This window comes from Momordica charantia (assembly GCF_013281855.1).
Source record: "Momordica charantia cultivar OHB3-1 chromosome 8 unlocalized genomic scaffold, Mcharantia_2.0 BLBB01000008.1, whole genome shotgun sequence".
Lineage (NCBI taxonomy): Eukaryota > Viridiplantae > Streptophyta > Magnoliopsida > Cucurbitales > Cucurbitaceae > Momordica > Momordica charantia.
The window spans coordinates 11588355-11613326 of NW_028275166.1; the positions used below are offsets into that span (position 1 = coordinate 11588355).

The following is a 24972-nucleotide window of genomic DNA, read 5'->3' on the forward strand; positions in this document are numbered from 1 at the left end:
TTTATTGCATCATTTCCAAAACTATCAATAAAATAAAATATAGGGTAATAATTATTTTGGAAATAGGACACGATCTTCAAAATCAGCTCCAAGAATGATACACCAGCCTAAGCATAGCTCGACTAGTTAAAGCATATATCTTCGACCAAAAGATTAGAAGTTCGAGTCTTCACCCCTACATGTTGAACTTAAAAATAAAAATTAAAAAATAAAAAATAAACCCTTCAAGAACGATATTGCATGAGTTTGCTAATTGTTTGGCCTCTTTTAGAACAATTTGTTTCTATTTTTACTTTGAAAATAACTAATAAACATGATACATATGGTAGCATTTATCCTCTTTGATATCGATGATAATTTATAGTAAACAAACAAAGGTCCCTTCTCCATGGTTATGATATTGACAAACAATGAAAGAGATGTAGCTAAAAATGACATTAGGACATTGAGATAAAAACTCAATATCATGGCATAACCTAATTAAATCCATTATCATTATGCATACACAAGATAAACCCATCCAAGAAAATGGAAGAGTAGACAGCCATCTGAGTTTTAAGGCCTAAGAGTATGCTATAGAGAGGTGAAGGGGAAGAGATTACCTATTTCCCCCTAAAGAAATCAAGTGCTTCAATGGAACGTTCAAAGACAACATTGTAAAGCGGATGGACAGGCTCCAAGAGGTTAAAATAGGGGCCGACTACCGCCTTGGGGAGTGGCGGAGAATCTTCCTTCGACAGGCTATACTGACATAATGAGAGGCCACTCAGGCAATAACATGTGTGGTAGTAGTCTTTTGGCTTCCCAGGTTTGTCTCTTAGTCCACCCTCTGGCACCTGCATCCGAGGAACGGGCAAAACTGAACTAAATAAACGAGAATACATACAAAGAGAGACCCGGGTTACAAATGATTGTTTCCAGGAAACACGATTGTCAATATTGGAACAACAAAAATACAGGAACAAACAAAACATAAAACTCTTATCAGGTAAATCACTCACTATGGTTATAAAAATACACTGTGGAATAAAATGATGAATGTGATCTAAAATGGGTGAATTCAAGGATTCCCAGTACAGAGGAACATTCAGATATTTTGTACAATGACCATACATCTTCACAGATGTCAGTCAATTACTTATAATTCTCAAATCAGTTTCAATATTTTACATATCATATCACATCAACGCTATATAAATGACAAACATAAAGACAAAAGTACTAAGCCAATTATTGAGTTAGTAATGTAAAATATCTAGGTGGGGGTTTCCTCTTCACCCGACTGTTTGGCTGTTCCGTTCGTTTTTTCTTAATATCGTCTGTTTCTTACAGAAAATATATATAAAATAACTCTTTAATGTTTACCTGCGCGCATAGAAGTATGTATTGCTGCAAGGCTAAGCAGTTGAAAAGAGGTTGACTACTTGGAAGCTTCTTGATAAACTCATAACCAATATCATTTAAATTGACCTTTTGAGAAGTACCTGTACCTAATGAGAAGAATAAACATCACAAGATTAACCTCGTTGAGGATGAAATCATAGGTATAAACACGATATTAAGTTGATACCAAATCTGTGGTGTAAATTTCATACTTCAACTATATGCGGACTCCTAAGAAATGTTTATTCTTCGTTAAAGTTGGTATATTTTAAGAAAAGACCACGAAATGGGTAAATGGGGGGCTACAGTGTAGTGTAAACTGCCCTCTCAGTTTGATGCAAGTTGGACTCATAAGAAATGTTGAATCTTTAACCTTTGTTCAGTTGGGAATTTTTGGATTCAGAAAGCAAAAGGAAAAACATGTTTTGGAATTGTGCAGTTTCAAGTTTGTGATGCGCTATTTGGCTGAAACAGGACAACATAATTTTTTTTAAAGAAAAAGGTGAGATGATGATGAAGACATTTGGAATAGGCTAAAAAATGTTCACCCGTTATTCGTCCAACAAAATTAAGCCATTAGATTCACGTTATTCTTGTTTTATTTTTAAGATGTCTTATTCTTGAGCATATTTATGATAATTAATTCATACGTGTGTTTACCTTAAAACAAAGAAAAACAAAAAGAAGAGGACTTGATGGCATACCAGTTAACAGGCTGTTGATAGAAGAGCCTTCTTCTTGAGCATCAGATCGAACCGATGGTTTATCAATATTCAAACTTAATCTTTGTAATATCGAGCACACACCTCCCTGGATTTCATAAGCTAATCAAATGGTTACCAAGAAACACTGTATCAAACAATACCAGAACGGAACTAACCTGCCAGAACGAGTAGCAACCATCTACCAACTTATTTGTTCTCCCTTGAAATCCACACTCTAAACCAGCTTGACGAAACACCACCCACTCCTAATGTAAAACAGTAGATGTCAGGGTTTCAATATTAGGCATATTATTTACCATGTAGCATTGAAACCAAAAGACAAGCTTATAACAAACATGAAACGGAGGATTAGGAATGATAATTAATTTTCCTCAGTAAAGTCTTACAACTAAACTCCGCAAGTCCAACCGGTGAACCTCATTGATCAGAATCATAGTAGCCAAACCACAAAAGGTGTACCTGATGAGGTAGGTCAATATTAAGAACAAAAAAGGTTATTCATAGGAACAACAAAAGATATTCTTAAGTTAATGATCGAGAATCTGGAATTTCATTCAGAGAAATGAAAGAACACAAAAAGATATTCTTAATGTCAAGCATTATAAGATTGATACCTACAACTTCCCTGATATTATGAACCTTCAAAGTATCTAGAGATTACACGTAAACAATCATATGATTGTTCATCTTACCACCGACAAAATGTATTGAACTTGGCATCCACGAAGATAAAATGATGAAAAGTAGAAACATACCCACCATGAGCTTCAGATCCAGGTTCTCCTGCAATGCCACCTTCAAAAGTTTGACAACTGCAATAAATTATAAACATAAGAAAACACAGCAGATATTGTCACTTGCCCATCTTAATCTTTCAACGAGCAACATTTCCAAGCTAATATAATAATAATTAACTACGGAGATTTCCACTAACTGCTCAATAGTTTCACTTTCGGCAGATTGTTGACTCATTTAAGGTTTTCATATCCAATCACTATGACTATATCACTATCCATAGAGAAAGTGTGCTCAATTTGTAACCCTATATCCCAGTTTATCCAGCAATAATAGGCATCCCATGGGGAACAGCTCCTGCTGCACAGTTTCGTGCCCACTAAGGTTTTTGCTTGAGTCACGCATCTGAAGATTTTCAGCGTACAGCCAAATTACGACATCCAATTTCGCAGTCTGCACTCAATTTATCTTTTTAGGAAATAAACTAATTACATTGAATAAATGAAATTCCAAAAGGGAGGGGGAAGAAAACCAAAGCTTCATGCCAAAGAAGATTATAAAAGTTCTTCCAAGTGACATAAAGAGTACTTGAACTAAAATTTTAAAAAGGTAAAAATTGCATCAAGCAAGAGGCACAAAAATGAGGGAATCTAATGATTCTTTCAAGCCACAGGTGCTCAAAAAAATGGCTCTAGCTAGCTGCAAATAGAATCTTCTTCTCCTTAGAAAGATGACCACCAAATATAAGAGAGAGGTGGTCAGGATTTACTTGATTTTTGTTTCTCAGTTGTTGGAAGAAGCTATAAATCTACAGGGTTCATCACAGACTCACAAAAGTACATGCATGAAAACATAGAGAAAGTTAGGAACCAACCTTAAAATGTAATTTCCAACATTTTGAACCAGTTCATCATCCAAGATGTTCAATATACTAGCAACCTGACAGGTAGAACAAATAGCCATTGTGGTTTTAGTCCCTATGCATTCAAAATGTCTATTTTAGTCCTTCAACCATAATAAATAGAAATTTTGGTTTTCTTTTCACCATTAAATTTGCTGCCAATTGTTTAAATAGTGGTAATGTGGTAAGCTAGTTATTTTTTTCAAAGTTCAGAGACAAATAGATATTTCAAAAGTTTGGAAAGACCAAAATGGTTAATTTTTATAAATTCAAGAACTAGAATAAACATTTTGAAAGTTAGAGACCAAAATGGAATAGTTCTAAAGTTTAAAGACAAAAATGAGATTTAAACCAAAAACAAAACTCCATAAATATCACCTGCAGCACTGGTAAAAGTAGCTAAAAGACAATTAATTCCCATTGAAACGATGGGCATTTCTTCCCTACAAGAATGAGTCTCTTTATCAACAATTTTTAGCTAGAACCTACAGATTCAAAGTCACCATCCTTGATATTGCTATGTCTATACTCATTGATGAATCATGAATGATAACTAACTTCAACAAATAAAAAAAGCAGTGTATTCATGCAATAAAATGCAGAGTCTATATTAATGCTAGAATAAGCCATCATCAATTTCAAAGAAATGAAAACATCCAATTTGCTTAAACAACCAAAAATTGCATGCATACGTAATGCAACACATTTAGATCCCAATAAGATGCTGACTTACAGAAATTGCAGTGTAGCAAGCACGGGCATCTATTTCTCCTTGATCATGCATTCTAGTAAAAACCAGCAACGGAGAATATTAAAAAAATCTCCACCACAGAATGATAAATCAAGCACTAATCTTGAACAATGAATATAGAGTTGCAATGATGATGTGAGGTGCCAAGATACTTCTTAGAAAGACATGAAACAAAAAAAAAAGTGGGATCATAACTAGGGTTAAGTTATTAGGAGTGACATGATACCTGAAGCCTCCACTAGGTTGTTTCATCTGCAGCAAAAAGGTGTATAGTTTATGTCTGAAAGATTTTTCAATGATAATGTCATATCACTGCAAAATTACTCAGAAAAGTAACTGATCCCAAGATCATAAACTGACCACCTATTAATTGACGACAAAGCTTCATGACTGCCCAATGTGACAAGTGAGTTCACTGCAGCATAAGTTGTTGCTAGGTGAGGTAACTGTGGAGAACCCAAAACTTAATTAGTACACAGAAAATATCAATTCAATTACATTGAGGACTGTAAAATAAAAACTGAATACTTTCTAGTTGTGCAGATCCACATGATTAGAAAAACCGAAACATAATGCTTGAACTTAGGCCAGGGGCCCAGGGATGGGATCAAATTAGTTAGACCATTGTTTAAGGCTTAGCAGGCTTAGCATGCGGGAGAAGATTTAGTGAGGTTGTCAGTAGCAAGTAGCAAGTAGCAAGTAGCAAGTAGCAAGTAGTATACAAGTGCAGGAGGGAAGGAAGAGAAATCTAGATGGAGAGGAGAGGACTCCAGACCTCTCATTCTCAACATTTGGTACTCCTACAAGTACATTTTTTTCTCAATTCAGCATTTCCTTCTCAGGTTCTAGTTCTACCCACGTAAGCAAACTGCTATTGAGTAGCCAATTTGTTGTAAGGCAAAATCTTAGAGACAACCAATTACTTTACTAAATTCCTTACAAGGCTAAAAGACTAATTTAGAGGGGAGAACTCCAAACCTCCCAACACTTTGGTACTTTCTAACTTTTCTTAGTATCCCACGAGTATTTGCTAACCATTGTGTATTTCTATCTCAGGGTTTCACATAAGCGACTTCAAATGATTGGGACTTCTGGCAAGTGACACATATGCACAAAGCACATACATTAAGATGAAATTTTGTAGTAAGGCAGAAACTAGGAAGCAACCTATTACTTAACTCCTTAAAAGCCTAAATGACTAAGTTGCATGTTTTATTTCTTTTTTCATATATCCGTGTGTCTGGGCCAGCTTACGCGCACCTCAACTATTCACGGGCCAACCGCCTAACCTTAATACATTTGGTTGACAAGGAAACTCGTAGGACGTTAAATCCTAGGTAGGTGGCCACCATGGTTTGAACCCATTCCCTCTAAGTCCTTTGCTATTTACATTGGCCCTCATTGACCACTTGGATCATCCCATGATGGTTGACTAAGTTGCATAATTTATGCAGAAAATACTATATAACATAGTGATTGTTTTTTATACTCAAAACCCCATGTTTCAATCTTGAGTGGTTTCAAAACTGAAAATGCACCTGACTTTCAACATTTCATAGTCAGGAATTCTTAAATTTTGATATCAAAATCGCAGATAGGTCACCACAAGTTGAATGAATATATGGACCTTTTACACATATTTCCACATTGATGCTTTTCTTTTCTCAATAAGAAACATCATTGCATTATTACTAACAAGGCTTTGTATCTTCAAAAACCTCCTAGAAATGAAGTTGTCTAACAAAAATCATATGCCAGAAATAGCACCAATTTTCCAAATAAATCATTATTATGAACTTGACTCGCCTGTCCAGGTCCACCTCCATATCCACCATTTGGATCCTGTAAGTATGGGAAACAAAAAAACAATTTCAACATTCAAATAATTAAATGTTGCATCCCTATATTAAGCATGGAATTTCAATTCATGCAGTATCTATTTCAAATAGACACCAGAGAAAAACATCTGAAGCAAGAATAAAAAAGGAAAGGTAATAAAAGAAGTTTAAAAAAACAACAATAATCATTCAAGGATGCATAGTTCATACTGAGAAGTGTTCCAAATCTAAGAAAGATACGTTCATAAATGATGCAACACAAGAAGAGGTGGAATGACCGTACTTGACAACGATTAAGAAAGTCAATGGTCCTAGCCTCCAGTTCAGCATGTACAGAGTCTCCCAGTAGAGCAATTGAATGCAGAATCCAATAGCAAATCCAAGGACGACTGATAAAATGTCATTAGAGGCAAGAAGAAAGACATGAGTAAGCTAGCATACAATGCATCATAACTGCTCAATCGGGCATGTGTTATATGGTTGAATGGAGTAACTGGGCAATCAAAAAACACAAGTAAAACTTTTCCATGGCACTGAGATTCCCAACTAAAGCCTTGACTTGACTGCAAATCATGTACTAATTTCTAGGAGACAAGAGCTTCATCAAGACAACCTTGCATTAGTATTCTAGAACCCGGCTGAACTAAAAGAATTACTCGTCTTAGATCTGCACTAAATCCAAGTAACAACAGAATAGTTAATAAACGTAATTACTTTCCAGTTAAGTTCCAACTTCTTAATATTTTCAGAGGAGACAACAAAATAGAACACTCGAACTAATCACTTAGCAACAAAAATAGAAGTTTAAATGAACTTAAATGCACAACAAACGGACTCGAAAACCACTTATAGAGTTTATCCCGCTTTAAGAAATGGAAAAAAAATCGTAGAAAAATAATGAGTTTACAAGCAAAGACTGGATAATATTTGAAAGTAAGAATTCAAGTGTGTATAAGAAATAGAATTACTTGGCATCCAGTACGCGAAACGAGGGTCCCAGATGATCGAGACCATTGGTAAGATATTCGATATGATTTTCACGTTGAAGCTCCAACCTAGAAATAGTGAAAAAAAAAAAAAAAGCAACCATTAAAAAAGTTCTCCACCTTCAAAATGATAAAGGATTTTGAGTCAGAAAAAAATCCTAGCTCATTACATGAATTCTTGCGCGGTGCGAGGAGACCGGAAGAAAAAGTCGTAAATCCGAGCAACCTCAGACTCCACCATCCTTTGATTTCGCTGCGTCACCGTAAGCTCCGCCGGTGCCGGAGCGTCCATGGTTCGCCGTCCGTCGACCCTGCGATTCTCCCTGGTTCGCTTCGCTCAAGAGCAAATTCACAATGACGTGCCGATTAATTCTTTGGCGCCAGATTCCTACCAACCCTAGCGCCTCGGGTTCACGACCCGATCCGGACTACCCGTACCCGGTTCAAAATTACCCGATCTAAAACCAAAAAGGCCCCTCGTAGATATAATAAAAAATTAATAGTAAATCGTAAATATTAGAACCCAGTAATATACTATTTTGTTATTTTTTTAGTACAACATGGAGATGAAGATCCAAACTTAGGATGGTCGGAGATAAGTACCTTAACTAGTTAAGCTATTAGTGATGTGTGATTCTCGTTGAAGTGGTGTGTCAGTAGTGATCTTGTGTGGGATATGATGTGACATTACAACCTTGGACCGATATGGTATCTGGTCTTGAGCAAAGGTTTAAATAGAATGCAAGAGATTGTATACCTGGTGTGACTCCTCCACCTTTTATAAAAGGGGAGCATTGGGAATCGAAGTTATCATCACCACTGTCAATACAATAATAGTCCTTTCACTAAATATCAACTAACTTTTTGCCAATCAGAATCATCCTAAGGTTGGAGCCAAACTGACCTCTACTTAATAGAAGAGGAGTCCTTCTTCCCCATCTTAGAATTATTCGAGGCTCGGTAAAAGGCTATATATTATGCCTAACTTTGCCCTCATAGTATTGGCCCAGAGGTGAGTTGTTGATCTCTTTATAGACAAGTCAACTAGGTAGGTCAACTCAAGTTTTCTCCTTCTACTTGAAAAGATTAAATGCAACAAGCCTGAATGATGTGGGAATTGGCGAGGCATGTTCGTCTCTCTCATAGAGGTGTGCAAAACAAAGTGTTGTTTCTGAAGGGATCGAATCCCAAGCGGAAGCGTTTTATCGATTGTGATTCAATTTAGTTTTAGAAGAAGAAACGATACCGGTTCTTATAAAAAATAGAGCAATTCTATTTAAAACCAAGGTTAAGCCTCACGGGGAATAAGAAAAACACTTACTTTTGAAGACCATTGGCGGATTCTCTTCCTCGAGCACAAGCGTCGTGATAGCACGAACAAAAACTCCCGAAGACGTGATTGAACACCACCACCAAGTTACCTCGCTATGTCTCAAGGACTTAAGAACGAGATTGTGGTATCTCGTATCTCGGAGAAATGAGAACGAAAAGAAAGGAATTGAGAATCGGTTTTTGTGAGAGAGAGCGTGTTCTTCCTTTTTGATCAACAACCTCAAAACGCAAGGAAATTCCCTGTGTTTTATAAAGAAATGAGGGAAGATGGAGACCAGAAGAAACTTCCCACTCTCCACCTCACCACTTTCCAAACAAAATTTCTGGGGCGTGGTGAGCAAATATATATATATATATATATATATATAATTTAATTTAATAAATTAATTAAATTAAAACTATTTTAATTTAATTAATAATTATTTAATTATTTAATTAAATATAATTAAATATTATTTAATTAAATAAATAAATATTTGAATCATATTCAAATATACATAGATTCACATCAAACTTTAACCTATAGTATTAATATGAATCATATTCATATTATTCTCTCATAATATATAGTTTTATAATGTATTATCATACATTATCTTAAATTGTGTCATACACAATTAACTCAAATTCCTTTTAATTAAATTTGAACAATTCAAATTACTTTCCAAGATTTTATATTCTTAATCCCTTTACGAGCTAGCAAGGGGACTTAATGGACCTACAGATCAGAAGCTCCAACGTTACGAGATTAATTTGGTTAAACTCATTAACCACCTTAATCAACATATGTTAACTACGGGTTACTCCACTAAAAACCCGCAGATGAACTCTTCTCACTATAGATTATTTCTATGTCAACGGATATCGACCATTAATGGCAAGTCAATCCTTCACGAGTGCTCGTAACTCAAGCTAGGTCAAATCACCGTTTTACCCTTGAGCTACATCTTACTCCTTAAATACCACTACTCCTTAAATGAACAACTCAGTTATGGTCCGACCAGTAACCGGAAGTCCCTATTGGGCCAGTGAGAGGGTGGAGCGCCTTGTTCAAGTCCCGGAGTCAGCATTTAAGAGAACACTCATCTACTCCCCTAAAGTCTGAGAGGAGTGAATTCCATCTTGTGAAATTATGTTCACAGCTCCTCACTCGGTCTCGTCCCCAAAAATGATAGGAGTGTTGAGTCGGAGACTCGGACCACTTTCACCCATACAGATTAAAGGACGAGTCCTCACGGGCAAGAGTCCATAACTCATTCAGGATTGAGAATGAGTTGTCTGATCATCCTATGAAATAACAATCTGTTAGTTAACGACGTTATATCGAAAGATTGACTATTTTGCGGTCCGGTCTTATACAAACTCATTGTATAGGATACCCTCACTCGCATGTCCCCACACGAACGACTTGGATCGAGTTGTCTGTAACATTTACAAAGTGGGTCGTATCCATAGTGTTGCCAGGATAAGGTACCCAACTTTATCCATATACTATAGACCTTTTAGGTTATTTACGGGACATTATCCACTTGTATATTAAGGATATATCAAATATATACCTAGTATATCAGGGGTATATCAATTAATACCCAGTATATCAAATATATACTCAATATATCAGGGGTATATCTATTGGGTGTGTTGCTCTAAACTCGTAGTTTGTATTTATGTAGAAACAAATGTATATTCAATAAAATTTATTCAATAAATTTGTTGTTGAATTCCTAGTATTTCATTGTCCAAAATCCAATAAACTAAACATCCAAGGTTATTATCATGTAACCAGAACAATATATATACTGGGTATATATTTGATATACTAGGTATACGTTTGATATACCCATTTTTACAATCTCTAATAATTTTTATAAATACCATAGAGGGACTTCCTTGAGCTGTGATTCCATTGATGGGCGCAATGGGAGACCATGCAGCTAGAATTTCAACTCCCGGCTGTTGGTTTTTTGGCCCTTAATCTCAAATTAATTAATTAATGTTTTGATGATAACAAACATAATTTTATTTATTGACATTTTGTATTTTAAAGTATCCATAGCGTAGAGCTCATTATAACGATTACAACGACTGTTAGATCATCCAAATCGGAGCTCAAACGGAGAAGTTACGATCGAAACAAGAAAGGAAAATACCCGAGAAGATGATGTGGACAGTTCGTAAGCTTGACAAATGACAAGCTTGTTTTGTTAATATATATATATATATAAGGAAAATAAAAGAAATGGTTAAAAAAAATTATCATTGTAACTTTAAAAAATTATAAAAAAAAAATTAATTACTTCATGTCAGCATTTAATACTGACATGTGTTAGTATAAAAAAAAAAGTTTTAAAAATTTTTACCGTTTCTCACGTGTGTATATATATATATTATTATTATTATTATTATTATTATTATTATTATATATATATTTCCAAAATTGTCACAACATTATATATATATTTTTTATTTTATCACATCATTATATATATATATGTTTTTTATTTTATTTTATTTATTTTATATATATATTATTTTATTATTATTATATATATATAATTGTTAATTATTTCTTTTTAAATTTACCTCAACCTTTCATTTTTAATAATTAAAATCTAATGGTCCAAAATTAAACTTAATTTTTTTACCATTTTTTTCCCTCTATTTAAACTCAACTTCTCCTTCAAAATTATACAACAATTCTCTTATTCTTAATCCTCCATATCTTCAAAATTATCGTTTGCTAATCTCTCCAAGTTCTCAACTTTTCTTTCCATCTTATTTGTGAGAGAAATTTATTGTTATGAGGATTGAAATTTTTGTGAGCTCAAATTTGTATATTTACTCTATTTGAGACTTTGTAAGTGTGTTTAGAAATTTCCAACTCATTGTGACGGTGTAATCCTCACCGTGGAGAGGATCGTCTTTGCTCTTGTCAAGAGCAGTGTACCGGTCTGACTCCTACGTGGAAAGAGTCAGAATTTCAGTTTACAACCCAAGAGATGCTTGGAAAGTGGGGTAGGACAGTTATGCCGAACCACTATAAAAATTTTCGGTGTCAAATTTCTCTAACCCTCTCTCTTATTTATTTTTGCAATTAATCTTAGAATTTTATTGTTTGCTTTAGGGTTGCCATACCTATTCAACACCAGCGCAGTCAAATCCGGCTGTATGAAATTACATTAAATCAGTATGGAAAATATTTTGTTGCAATGTCATCGCGACGCGGAGCGGCCGACGTCATCCCTTGACGGTTCTCTTTCGAGATTAGGGTTTGGAGTCGCCACCAATCATCTACAAGGTGTGATTGGTCACCTATTTAAAAAACTTGGTCTACGAAAACAGAATTTTGGTTCGGGAGTCGGTTGAGCATAGGGAAGGTGTTAACACCCTACGACACCCGTTCGAAAACGGTACCATATTTTGTCGAAAATTATCCTATTATATTTGGTCCAAATAGAAAAATACTTTGTGTTTGATTTTAAATGTCCCAAATTTATTGGTTCATATTTTACGATAAAATATGAACCAACAAACATGAGTGGCGTAAAGACCATTAGAAAAACAAATTGGAGCTTCCAAAATAATTATTAAAAAATGATTAAAAAAATGAAATAAAGTTTAATTTGAGGCCCGCAAGGACTCAAATTTGAGACATGAGTATTAATACCCAAGTACCTTGTCAATGTGCCAACACCTTAGGATGCAATTTAAAATTCTTTTTTATAATTCAAATTTTTTATTTTTGAATTTTGTTTAAAAAAATGAAAATCCTTTCTTTAAAAAGAAGAAAAAGCTTTTGTTTAAAATGATTATTTGATTAAAATAATGATAAAAAAATGAAATAAAGTAAAAAAAAAAAGGAAAAATTTTTTTTTTTGAGGTACACATGAAGACTTGAACTTGTAACATGGGTGTCAATACCCAATGTTATGCCATACACTATGATATGTTATTTAGGGTCTTTTTAAACAACAAAGTTTATTTTCGAAATTTATATTAAAAAAAAAAGAAAAAAAATATTAACGAAAAAAAAAACCTTTTATTTTAGGGATTTGAAATTCGTTTTAAAAAAAAGAATCTCCTATTTAAAATCAAATTGGTTTTAAAAGAAATCTTATTCACTTTTTTCAAAACTTAAATAACAAATCTTTACATACTTTTTAAAAATATTATTTCAAACCTAAAACAAGATCTTTAAAAAAATCATACTGGAAAGAAGAAAACAAATCTTACTATTTTAAATAAAAATTTAAATTTTCAAAATCTTTTATTTTCTTTCCTTTAAAATTTTTTTTGTTCTTTTTAATAAAAAAAAACTTTATTAAAAAAAAAACTCTCTTTCCAAAATAACGTTTGTTTAAAGCTAAAAGTTCCATTTTTTCTATTTCTGAACTCACCTTCTCACCTAGACAGTTTTAAACAGAGGTTCCTAGAATGTTGCGGGTCAATGAGGTGTATATCCGAACGGGTTCGCCGAAATTAATTTGCGCCAGTGTCGGAGTTGATCGTGGTCGAAGGTTGCCGGTGTAGGTGAAGAAGAACAGAAGATAATGGTAAAAAAAAAAAGAATGCTTTGATTTTTTCTCCTCTCTGTCTGGGTTTTCTTATGTCTCTATATGTCCTTTAAATACAAAAAAAAATAACAATAACATGCGTGAGTCAAGTAAAACCAGAGAGAAAAAAAAAGAAAAAATAACAGTAACATGCGTGAGTCAAGTAAAACCAGAGAGAAAAAAAAGAAGGGAAAACGTAGGGAATGACACCGGTAGAACCTTGACCAAGAAAAATCAAAGGGAGAAAAAAAAATTGTTAATATCAAACGTTTAAAATAAAATCTTTATTTTTAAATTTGTAATTTTATTAATAAAATCAAAATCTTTAAAAGAAAACCCTTTTTTTTAATTTAAATTAAAACTTTAGCTTATAAACAATAATAAAGTAATCTTTTTTAATGAAGATATTTAAAAATAATAATAATAAATAAATAATAATTAAAAATTAGCCGGACCAATAACGGTGTCTACAGCTTGCCCCCTTTGTGTATCCTTGTAGAACTAAAAGGGTAGACAAAGCCAAAAGACAAAGTATTGGGAAGGCGAAATTTTTGTTCAAAGAAGGTATGATATAGATGGACTCAGCTTGACACTAGGTGGGATCTAGACATGAAGGACCTGTACTTGACACAGACTTCGACCTCGATCTTGGATCAGATTGGATTTAACCGAACATAAGATGCAACGGACTTGGCTTTAACACAGGCTTTGACCTCGACATGGATCGGGTTCGATTTAACTGAATGATAAAATGTAACGAACCTGGCTTTAACAACAGGCTTCGACCTGGACTTGGATCGAGTTCGATTTAACCGAAGATAAAATGCAACAGACCTGACTTTAACAACAGGCTTCGACCTCGACTTGGATCGGGTTCGATTTAACCGAATGAGAAAATGCAATGGACCTGGCTATAAAACAGGCTTCGACCTCGACTTTGATCGGGTTCGATTTAACCAAAGATAAAATGCAACGGACGTGGCTTTACAACAGGCTTCGACCTCGACTTTGATCGGGTTCGATTTAACCCGAATGAGAAAATGCAATGGACCTGGCTATAACACAGGCTTCGACCTCGACTTTGATCGGGTTGGATTTAACCGAAGATAAAATGCAATGGACTTGGCTTTAACAATAGGCTTTGACCTTGACTTGGATCGGGTTCAATTTAACCGAATAAGATGCAACATACCTGGCTTTAACACAGGCTTCGACCTCTACTTGGACCGGGGTTCGATTTAACCGAATGATAAAATTCAAAGGACCTGGCTTTAACACAGGCTTCGACCTCGACTTGGATCGGGTTCGATTTAACCGAATGATAAAATGCAACAGACCTGGCTTTAAGACAGGCTTCGACCTCGACTTGGATCGGGTTTGATTTAACCGAAAGATAAAATGCAACAGACATGACTTTAATAACAGGCTTTGACCTCGACTTGGATCGGGTTCGCTTTAACCGAAGATAAAATGCAACGAACCTGGCTTTAACACAGGCTTCGACCTCGACTTGGATCGGGTTCGATTTAACCGAAGATAAATGTTTGATCACAAAAATTACTAAGCTAACGAGCTTGGCTCGGACGAAATTATGACCTTGAGGATGAGCTGAATTTTGCTGAGCATGAGACCTGCAAAAGAAAACACTCCGACGCCCAAGTTAGGAAGAATCCGAGTTGTATTCGAGGGAAAATACAGTGTTCGCGTACCTTGGATAGAAGCAAATGATTTCTATATATAGACAAAGTCTCTTACATAATTCCCGTCAAGGCCTCAACGGCTCTTTAAGGTAAGTGTGAATCACGACGTGATGTCACGAAATTAGACGGAATATATGGTTGAGCAAGACACATCTAGGTCGGTTCAAACAAAGAACGGGAACGAGACCAAAAGAGATCTTCGTCAGCTTGGTCATAACGAATGTTGGCTTGGTAGATAATGGAAGTACCGAGGTAAAAAAAAACTGGCTTCACAGACTTAAAGCCACATGTGTTTTTCTATTATAATAAAGATGTGCCACGTGTGAGGTAGAAAATCACCTCCAACAGATTAAACTGCAATTTCTTTAAAAAAAGGCTAAATTTATTTGATTTATTAGGAAGTTTGTTACCTAAGTTCAGGGTTTAGAAATCCTCTTAAACTAGCTAAATGCATGAGATATGCACTTGACACATGACAGTAAAACTAACAAAAACCATGTGTTTCATGCTAATGGGAACTTCCAATGGCAGTATGTAGTACTTATCGTAGCGGGAGTCTGACATCCGAGCGAGAGGTCAGACCAATTCTATTTATCTTGGCAACCGACACTACACTGCGTAGGTACCTGTGCAAGTGAGACGCTGGTCGATCCTAGAAACGCCCGTAGTGGCGTGAGGAGTCAACAACTGGAATGCCTAAAGATCATAAAGTATGAGATTGAAATGGATGCGGTGGAAAGCTGTACTCATATTAAATTGCGTCCCCTTGTAAACTAAAGAGCTCCTGCCAAAAATAGCTAATGAAGATTGGGGGTACCATGTCGCTAACAATTGAGTGTGCCTTATCAACTAGCTCTAACTCTGAAGGTCGAGGAAAAGCTAAAGGGATCCAAATGAGGCTCCACGGGAAACTGCTGCGCGACCTCTAATGCAACTATCTTATGATGGTTGTGTGCATCTACAAATGTATATTGCCCCAATGTCACGAATGATGCTCCATTTTATTTTGCATTTATTTTTATCACTCGAAAGTGTGTGACAGCCTACGATCTGTTTTTTATTTAGCTTAACTAATGAATTTGATCTTCAATGCATGATGCAATAATGTATTTGCATACTGAAAGCTAGAATGCAACATGTATGCATGATACTAATTTTGTTTTGACAATGGAATGTGATTATGAATGCACAATGCATGATACTTTAATTTTTATAATCTACCCATGATATGAAAACTTTTTTTTTTTGAAGAATATATATGTCAATGATGTGAATGAATGATTTGTGAAAATATAGTTGAGAGAACAAGAAGTTTTTTCCATATTTTGCAGAGATATTACTTTTTTGTCTACTCGCATCCTTCCTATTAGCAATTATTTAGCAAAGAATCAAACGAGAAAAAGTAATGTCGACATGGAAGAAACCTGCCAACTCTTTTTTCTTTTTCATTTTTCTTTTTCTTTTGTTCTTTTTTTTTATGAATGCCTTCACCAGACCAATCAAAGGTGTAACAACAATGAGACACTGTAATATTTTACTAAAGGACACACAATGTAATATTTACTATATAATATTTTATTAAAATCCGGGGGGCATGCCCCCGATCCCTTCATAGATTCGTCCCGTCCACACCGTACTTTTATATATAATTATAGATTACCACTTTTCCTTTACGTCATAGAGTATTTGCTAAGGTATCTATAAAAATATTAATTTTATAATAATATGTCAGAATTAAGTTTTTAGATTGATTGATAATTTAATATGATATCAGAGGAACTGCTTTGAACGAACAGTCAGGTCGACTTGACCTTCGATCCATCAAAAAATCTATTCAACTGACAAGCGATTGGTTTCTTGAAATTGCTTGCTATCCGGCATCGACCTTTTATTTTTATTATTTTATATTTTAATAACTATCCTACCCTATTAAAATCTATTATCTCCAGCTCAGGTTTCCAATTTTACTCCATTCTTCTTTACACTCTATCTCCCTTGCTACACTGTGATAGCACACTTTGTGAGCTACATTTCATGAGATTTAAATTGAAATTATTTGTTATTTTTCGTTTTTTCATGACAAAATTAAGCACATAAGATATTTTTGCAGAAATAAAGTATCGGAAGGAAACAAGACATATTTCGATCAAAATGAGAGAAAAATTGGAATCAATTAAGTGACCAAGATAGAATAACAACAATGTTTGAATCCAAAAACCTCATGAGATAGCGCCATGGCGCTAGCCTAGAGCGCTGTGGCGCTCCGAAGTTTAAATTTCGCGTTTTTTGAATGGTGTAGCGTCATGACCTTGTGTATAGCGTTATGGCGTTGCTGCAACAATTTTTTTTTTTTTATAAAAATAGAGTTTTGCAGCCGCCCGAGGGGGAGAAGTTTGGATTGAAGTTTTTTGGTAGTTTGACTTTTTGGCTAATTTGGGAGACAAGTAGACAATTGGAGAGCTTAGACACCGTCTGTCTCTCTCATCTCTCCCGACACGCCTCCCTCGTGTTTTCTCTCAATCTCCATTGTTTACATCGAAACCAATCGATCGACGCTAGCAATATATTAAAAAAATATGGTTTTTATTTTTAGAAACCGACCATGTCAATTTCAGTATCGCTTTCAACGCTGAATCAACGACGAACCCTTTATCACCCTAGTTGAGCTTAACCCAAAAGATTCACACTTTTAATGACTATATTTGACATTTGAAATATGTGAAAAACCACTATCCCAATTTCCTATGAATTATTTTTCCGAGTAGTTGCCATGTTGGAAAGATTGTGTTGGGTTGTGGGTCCACCTAGATCACACCAGATGGGCACTCCATCAGGCCACACCTTAACGAGAAGATGAAGCGAACACGCCACGTCAGATGTGGGCCCACGACAACTCTCCCGCACCCTCAAAACGACAAATCGGCGTGTCAAAATTGAACTTTGAGCTCGACATTTACTGTACGCCGACACGACTCCTGCAAATATGTTTTGGAATTGTCTTTAATTTATTTTTATATAAAAATAAAATTCTAGTGAAAATATTTTGAAATGGTTGTTTCTAGAGTGGATTCGTTTTACTTTCTAGATTTTCAAATATTCAATTTTAATTCTTAACTTTCATATAGAAACAATATTTTAGTTGTTATAAACGTATAATAAATTTCTTTTTAATGAGGGCAGATATTGGAATTTGAATATCTGAATATAAGAGAATGAATAAGATATTTTAATTATATTTATGTGGATTAATATTACATAAATTTAACATTAATACTCTTTTTCATTTACTCGATTAATTATTATATTTGAAGTAAAAAAGTTTCAAAGTTTGAAAATTTTTATATACAACATTTAAAAGTTGATATCTCAAAATAAAATAAGAAAATAATTGAAGTTATTATTTTTTTTCCTCGAGAATTATATTTGAAGTTATTTTACCCTTCATAAATTTTTGAAAAAATAATCTCGTATACGTTGACAATTAAGATTTTAAATGTCGACTTGGTGAAAATGTTATGTCTCAATTTTATGAAAATATTGATGGATATTTCTGGAGAAGTTATAAGAATAAAAAGATCATAAAGAATTTTAATTACAAAGAAATTGTCTTAACCTTTCTAAAGAATAATTAATATTAATCTTGTGCATATATCTCTCCTGTTAATATCGAACCTATAAATACATAAAAATATCGATAAAAACGTCGACATATCAACTGATATTTAATACTTTGATAACTACATTGAATCGGTACAAGTCACACTGTTTTTTTAAAATGTATTTCATGAATTAAGATTATTTTATAATTTTTTTTTTTTGGGAAAAGGATATTTTTGAAAACAATCAATATTTAAGGAAATGGATGCAGATGAGACGTTGTGTATCGTCACGTCAATTCTCAGTCAATCATTTAAGAAAAAAGCTGACTCAAATATTAAATTAATTGTATAAAAATGCAAATTAATTATTTTCCTTTACCCTAACAAATAAAGAAATTATATCATAAATTTAAGACGTACTTAAATAGAACATAAATTTGATTTGTTAGATGCGTTTTATATTAAATTCGAGTTTAAATCTGATTTGAATTACGCTATGTTTTCTTGTAAAAGTTAAAACTCAATACTATATTTTAAAGGCTTGAGCACAATAAGAAAATATATACGGTGGAGGTCAAACTGCATCAATTTGAATTAATCGAAAGTGGTAAACTAAGCTAGCTAAGGGTATGTACCAATATGACCCACTATCGAGTTGAGAGCCGAAACATCTCCCAACCGACTTGAGGATTCCGATCTTAGATCCGACAATAATCGATCTGGAGGCCTGACAAGTACAACCGCCAGTCGGAGCGGTTGTAACGGCCTTGTTCCCCCAATCTATAAAAAGGACACTTCACCTCATAACTCAATTTTAGTTCAAGAACGACTTACTGTAGTTTGCGCCTGTACTAACTTGAGTGTCGGAGTGTTTGCTCATTTTGTAGGTCTTTCTTGCCTGAAGGTCGCACCTCACTCGTCCCAGTCGCTACGTGGCTGATACGCAATAGTTTGGCAGAATCATGCATCAACAATATATATTATATTTGAAAAACTATATTACACAAAATACCTATGAATATCACCCTTTATTTCAAAAATACTTCTATCATTTCAAAAGTCTTAATACTACCCATGACATTTCATAAACGTTTTAAAATATTCTTTAAACAAACATCTGTTAATATTTCAACGAAGAATTGAAGTGGTAGAATTATGAACGATGTGACAATTGACGTGAAAACTTACTTATAACAATTAGCTGACCCTACAACAAATTTGATCTTTAACGTGGTCGATTATGGATTCATCATATTTATACTCAGTAATTTTTTTTACCGTCATTAAGGTTAATTTTGGTTTATGTAATTTAAAAAACGTTAATTTTAATCTATATACTTTCTACTTTTGTTCATTTTAGCCACTGTATTTTCAAAACATTCATTTTGATAATGTATTTTTAAAACGCAATCAATTTAGTCCATACTTACTTTTATACACCATAGAAATCCATTAATACAAATTTATGATCAAATTCCAAGAAATTTGATGAGTGATGAATCATGCTAAACTTATGATAGAGAAAATGAAATTTAATAAAAATAAATAATCAAATAGTCACTTTTTAAAAGTACAAAAATCAAAATAGACGTTTCGAAAGTACACGTACGAAACAAGAGTTGAAATTATATGAATTAAAATAGAAATTTTAAATGTATGAAAATAGTATTTAAATATTTATTTTAGTATGCTAATTAAATCGTATTAAAATATATAGGGGCATATAATTAGAGAGAAAGAATAGCTCAAAATGATAAAAACTTTATAGGACCAAATAATTAGAGAGAGAGTGTGCGTGTTAGTTGTATAAGATAAGATTTTATTTTAGTTTTGTTCCTTATCCCTTTGGGAGGTGCACGTCACGGTCAATCGGCGTCAACCAATGGGATTCATAATTTTGGCGTCATATTTTAAATTCAACTTATTGTTATAAGTTTATAACCAACAAATAATACTCATTTTGCTGTACTAATAATAAAAAATACTCGGTTTTATACAAAAATAAATAAGATTTAAATACTATTTTTACAGTGTAATTTCAGTTTGATTTATTTTAATCAATGAATTTTCGAAATGTCCATATATTTCATTTATCTTCTTTAATTTTTGTAGTTTCAAAACATATGGATTAGTCCCTAGACTTTTAAAATGTGACTATTTTAGTTAATATTTTAACAAAAAAATTATACATAAGAGAAACCATTTAATTCAAATTTACGATCACATTTTAAAAAATTTAGTGAATTGAGCGTCGAGTTAAAATTTTGATCAAATAAATGAGATAATAATGTAAATTGATAGACTAAATTCGTCGTTTTTAAAAGTACAGGGATAGAAAAAATATATTTTGAAACTATGGAACTAAAAAATGAACCAAAACTAAAAGTATAATGATTAAAATCGACGTTTTGAAAACACGAGACCGAAGTTAAAGCAAAACTAAAAATACAAAAATCAAGTTGTTTTTTGACATCGCTCCTATAAAAAATAATACTAATCTATGATCAGGAATGATTGAAGATAATTATACTTTAGCCTACGACTTCTATTTACTAGTTCAATTTCAACGAGTTGTTTTTTTTCATTTTTTTCTCAAAAAATAATATGCTTTCTAATATAAAAACTTTTGCAAAACTAACGTCTATCAAATATTTTAACTTTGCATAACTTTTTATAAACCTATATGTTTGCACTAATTTTTAGTTTAATAATACACGGGTTTGAATCCAGAGATTGGAGCTCTAAGTTAGTTTTTGCCCATTTTTTATTGAAACGAAATTATATTTCCATACATTTTCCCATTTTCATTTGTTTTTTTTTTTCTCGATGATATACTTTACATCGCTAACTTTGTATGCGCTATTTTTGGCCAATCACTTGGGACATCTTACAACTAATAAGATCTTTAAAATACAACCTATCTACGTTATATTTGTTCGTTAAAAACACATGCCCTACGCGTCATTGCTAAACATAGCTCAAAAACTTTATCCTTAGTTTAACATATGATAGCACATTATATTGTAGGCCTCAATGGTCATTATATATCTTCCTCGTATTACAAGCCCAAGGGTCCCAGCCACCTACTTGACACCAAACACAATTTGGATATAGGGGCGAAACTGATGAAGAATGCCCATCTCTTGATTTGTTTTAGATTAAAAAAAGGTTAATATATTGATAGTCTATTTAGAGATTATAATTATATAAAAGAATTTAATGTACAAAATTTAATTTTGTCATGAAACAACTCAATTTAAGATGACACCTACCATAAATTTACCATTATATCATTTTGTACCTACATCTAAATATTAATTATTTTTGAAAATCCAAAATTGGTTATTTGGAAGTTTACATTTTAAATCTCTTAATTTTTGTCTAATTATTCTTTCAAAAAATAAAAATTACCAAATCCCAAAATACTACTCAAATCCACAAAATCCTCCATTATTCCAAATTTTCAAAAACCTCCTTCCGACCTTTCTTCTTCCGTTTGGTTTCCTTCCACGAACTGTTCCTTCCACCATTGTTTCCGTCCGTTCAAGCTTCTTATTCGTTGTAAAAGCACACCGTTCTAGCTTCTCCTTCGTCTCCGACCGCCTGTCCATTGTTTTCGTCCGTTTATGACGAGGTTTGGTCGTCGACCGTGTATCTTTAGTCGCCGACCGGAAACCCATAGCAGGCCGTAACTTCTTCTTCGTCGTCGGTCGTCCGTCGACCGTTCGAGCTGTCCCCTTATCCCGAACATGCAGATATAATATATATCCACAACTAAGTACCATTTTGGTAGTTATAATAACTCAATAATCGGATATATTTTATATTTATCATATAGGTTTATTTTGTAATTGTATTTGATTGCATTTGCTAGGTTAATGTTAATAAGAGCAATTCATAATAATGAAGCATGTGCTAGGGTGTCTAAATTGATAGAATAGGTTAATGGTTATATACGGATATAATATATATCACACTATATAAGTTTATATGAGATTAGGACTTCAATAGTTAAAGATTATATCTGGATATATTTTATATCTATTATTAAAAATCAAATTGCAAGATACAATCCAACTCTGTTGCTTTTTGTTGCTGCCGAAAACTTTTGATGTTATACTTCATAATATCATTAAATCGTAGGTATATTTTCCAAAACATACATACAGAAATCTAAAATGTTCGGTGGTTGCCTTGCACTATTTACATTTTTGTCTTTTGGATGTCCGTGGTTCAACCATAAACCATTACATCGAAAGTGGGAAATAATTTTTTTTTTGACAAGGACAGTGGTTAGCTCCAATGTAATAAAAAATTTTCGTTACAATGACAATGGTTAATTGCACGGAAATATCAAAATTGGATTTTTTTAAATTAATAATAATGGTAAATCATAGGAAAAAATATTTTTTATACGAATCTTTTAAATTACAAAAAAAAAAAAACTATAATAAGAGTAAATGTAATAAATAAAAGTAAAATCGATATTATAAAAAAAATCCTACCAGAAGACATTATCTCTTAAAAAAATTATTGAAAAAGTTAAAAGATTTTAATTTTATCTCTAATTTACTTCCATCAATTTTTTTTTTCTTTTTATAAAGTTAGAAAGTAAAATTTTGCTTCTCTCCATAAAAACTTTTACCTTCACTCTAGTTTAAACACTACACGTAATAGGGTCTCTTAATTTTTTGCCACCAAGTCTACCAAGTCGGACCCACCGTATAAATATCTAAATCATACAATAAGATCTCGTCAACCTGACAACGAAAGACAAAATTTTCACTACAAAACTTTATCATGCTACATTCAAGTTCGCCTATAAAATCTATACGATTCGTTTGTTTAGTTATGACTTAGACTATTTTCACGTAAAACTATAATTGTTAGTATAAAATTTGAGTGATCTATAATTATTAAGATAAACAATTTGCTTTAACCACATCTATATATAATAATCTTTTAACCATCACATCTTTACTTGAACTGTCAAAATCATTTTGAATAATTCCAATCTACTCATAGCTAGATACTTTTGCCGTCTTTATTTCTTACAAGTATAATGGTAAGTCTCACGAAGTCATCCCTAAAGTGTGCTTTACCATCCATATATAAGATCTACATATTTTCTTTCTACTTTTTACTCGGCCATAAATCCTTAAATAAAGTAGAAATCACCTTAAAACTTTTAAAATCATAGGAATTAATTTTTTTTCTAAAAAAAAAAATTCATAGAAGCTAAACCTAAATCCTATAAAGAAAATTAAAAATAAGCTCAACCCTTGGAGATTAAATTTAAAATTTTAAAACTATAAAAACTAAATTAAAACTGTGACTAAATATGAAATTAATCAAAACTTTATAAAAAAAATAGTTTAAATACTATTTTGGTCCATGTAATTTTATTTTCTAACTTTTTTTTTTTCATTTCAGTTTATGTACCATTTTGTTCTTGTATTTTGACAATTTTGGTTTATTCATTTTCATTGTTATCTCATTTCTTTCAAATCATAGTTTTAACGTGACGATTCTCACTCACTAACCACATCCCGACCCAGCCACAAATTCTGAACTTTTTGGCTGAAGTCAACCTGCCACAGGCGCATCCAATGGATTCTGTGGATACTTTGTGCTTAAAGGCTTCTATCATTTTGGAGTCGTATTTGGATTCCCTTACTTGTGGTCGATACACCTAGTTAGACGTAACACAAAGTCTTGCTCAAAGGGTCAGCTCCGAGGATATAGTAACTCGAGATGATCTTAGTATGCTGCTCGGCCAGTTGCATAATCCGGACAGTGAAAACGGTAATTTAATGAAGTGTAGCTATATATTTATATTAACGGATTTTTTGGTCCCTTCATTCTTATTTTTATCTCATTTCTTTCGATCACAATTTTGACAATTCACTCACTAAATTTATTGAGACATAGCCATAAAATTGTATTAAAGGATTTCTCTATTGTCTATAAATTTTGTATTAAAATTTTGCAAATGTGGACCGAATTAGTCACTAAGATCACAACAAAGGTTTTTAAACCACAAGTATTAAAATGACCAAATGAACAAAAGTTTAAAGTACATAAACCAAAATATTAAACTTAAAAAGTCAAATAAAAAAACACCTTTGTCCCTTTACTTTCATTGAAGTAACGATTTAGTCAATGAATTTTTGTAACAATTTAGTCCTAGTATAAAGTTTGTAACAATCTAGTCCATATCGTGAAAATATTTGTTAGTTTTTTTTTATATATATTTAGATCAATAAATCGATAAGGATCTGTATTTATAAATTAAAAGACTAAATTGTTATGTGATAAAAATCGACATCTAATTTTGATGAGATTTTTTACGGATTTTTCTTACAAATTTTTTAACTATAAAAACTAAATGGTTATATATCAATGTTCAACAATAATACTAAATACGGAGGTGGAAAGTATTTCTTAACCCACGTGAACAAAATATGAG

The 24972-nt window shown here is 32.9% G+C and overlaps 1 protein-coding gene across 1 annotated transcript; it reads right to left on the bottom strand.

Annotated features, from left to right (window-relative positions):
- Window positions 1–411: 411 nt before the first annotated feature.
- On the bottom strand, window positions 412–7704 carry ERA1 (Prenyltransferase family protein). Its single transcript, XM_022303226.2, has 14 exons — window positions 7490–7704; window positions 7302–7388; window positions 6617–6722; window positions 6302–6337; window positions 4859–4941; window positions 4722–4775; window positions 4478–4529; window positions 3718–3782; window positions 2864–2920; window positions 2495–2567; window positions 2264–2353; window positions 2088–2193; window positions 1366–1490; window positions 412–836 (listed from the first exon to the last, which is right to left on the bottom strand). Exons 1-14 carry the CDS (start codon window positions 7609–7611, stop codon window positions 603–605), a joined length of 1290 nt encoding a protein of 429 aa, XP_022158918.2. The 5' UTR covers window positions 7612–7704; the 3' UTR covers window positions 412–602.
- Between the last annotated feature and the right edge of the window lie 17268 nt (window positions 7705–24972).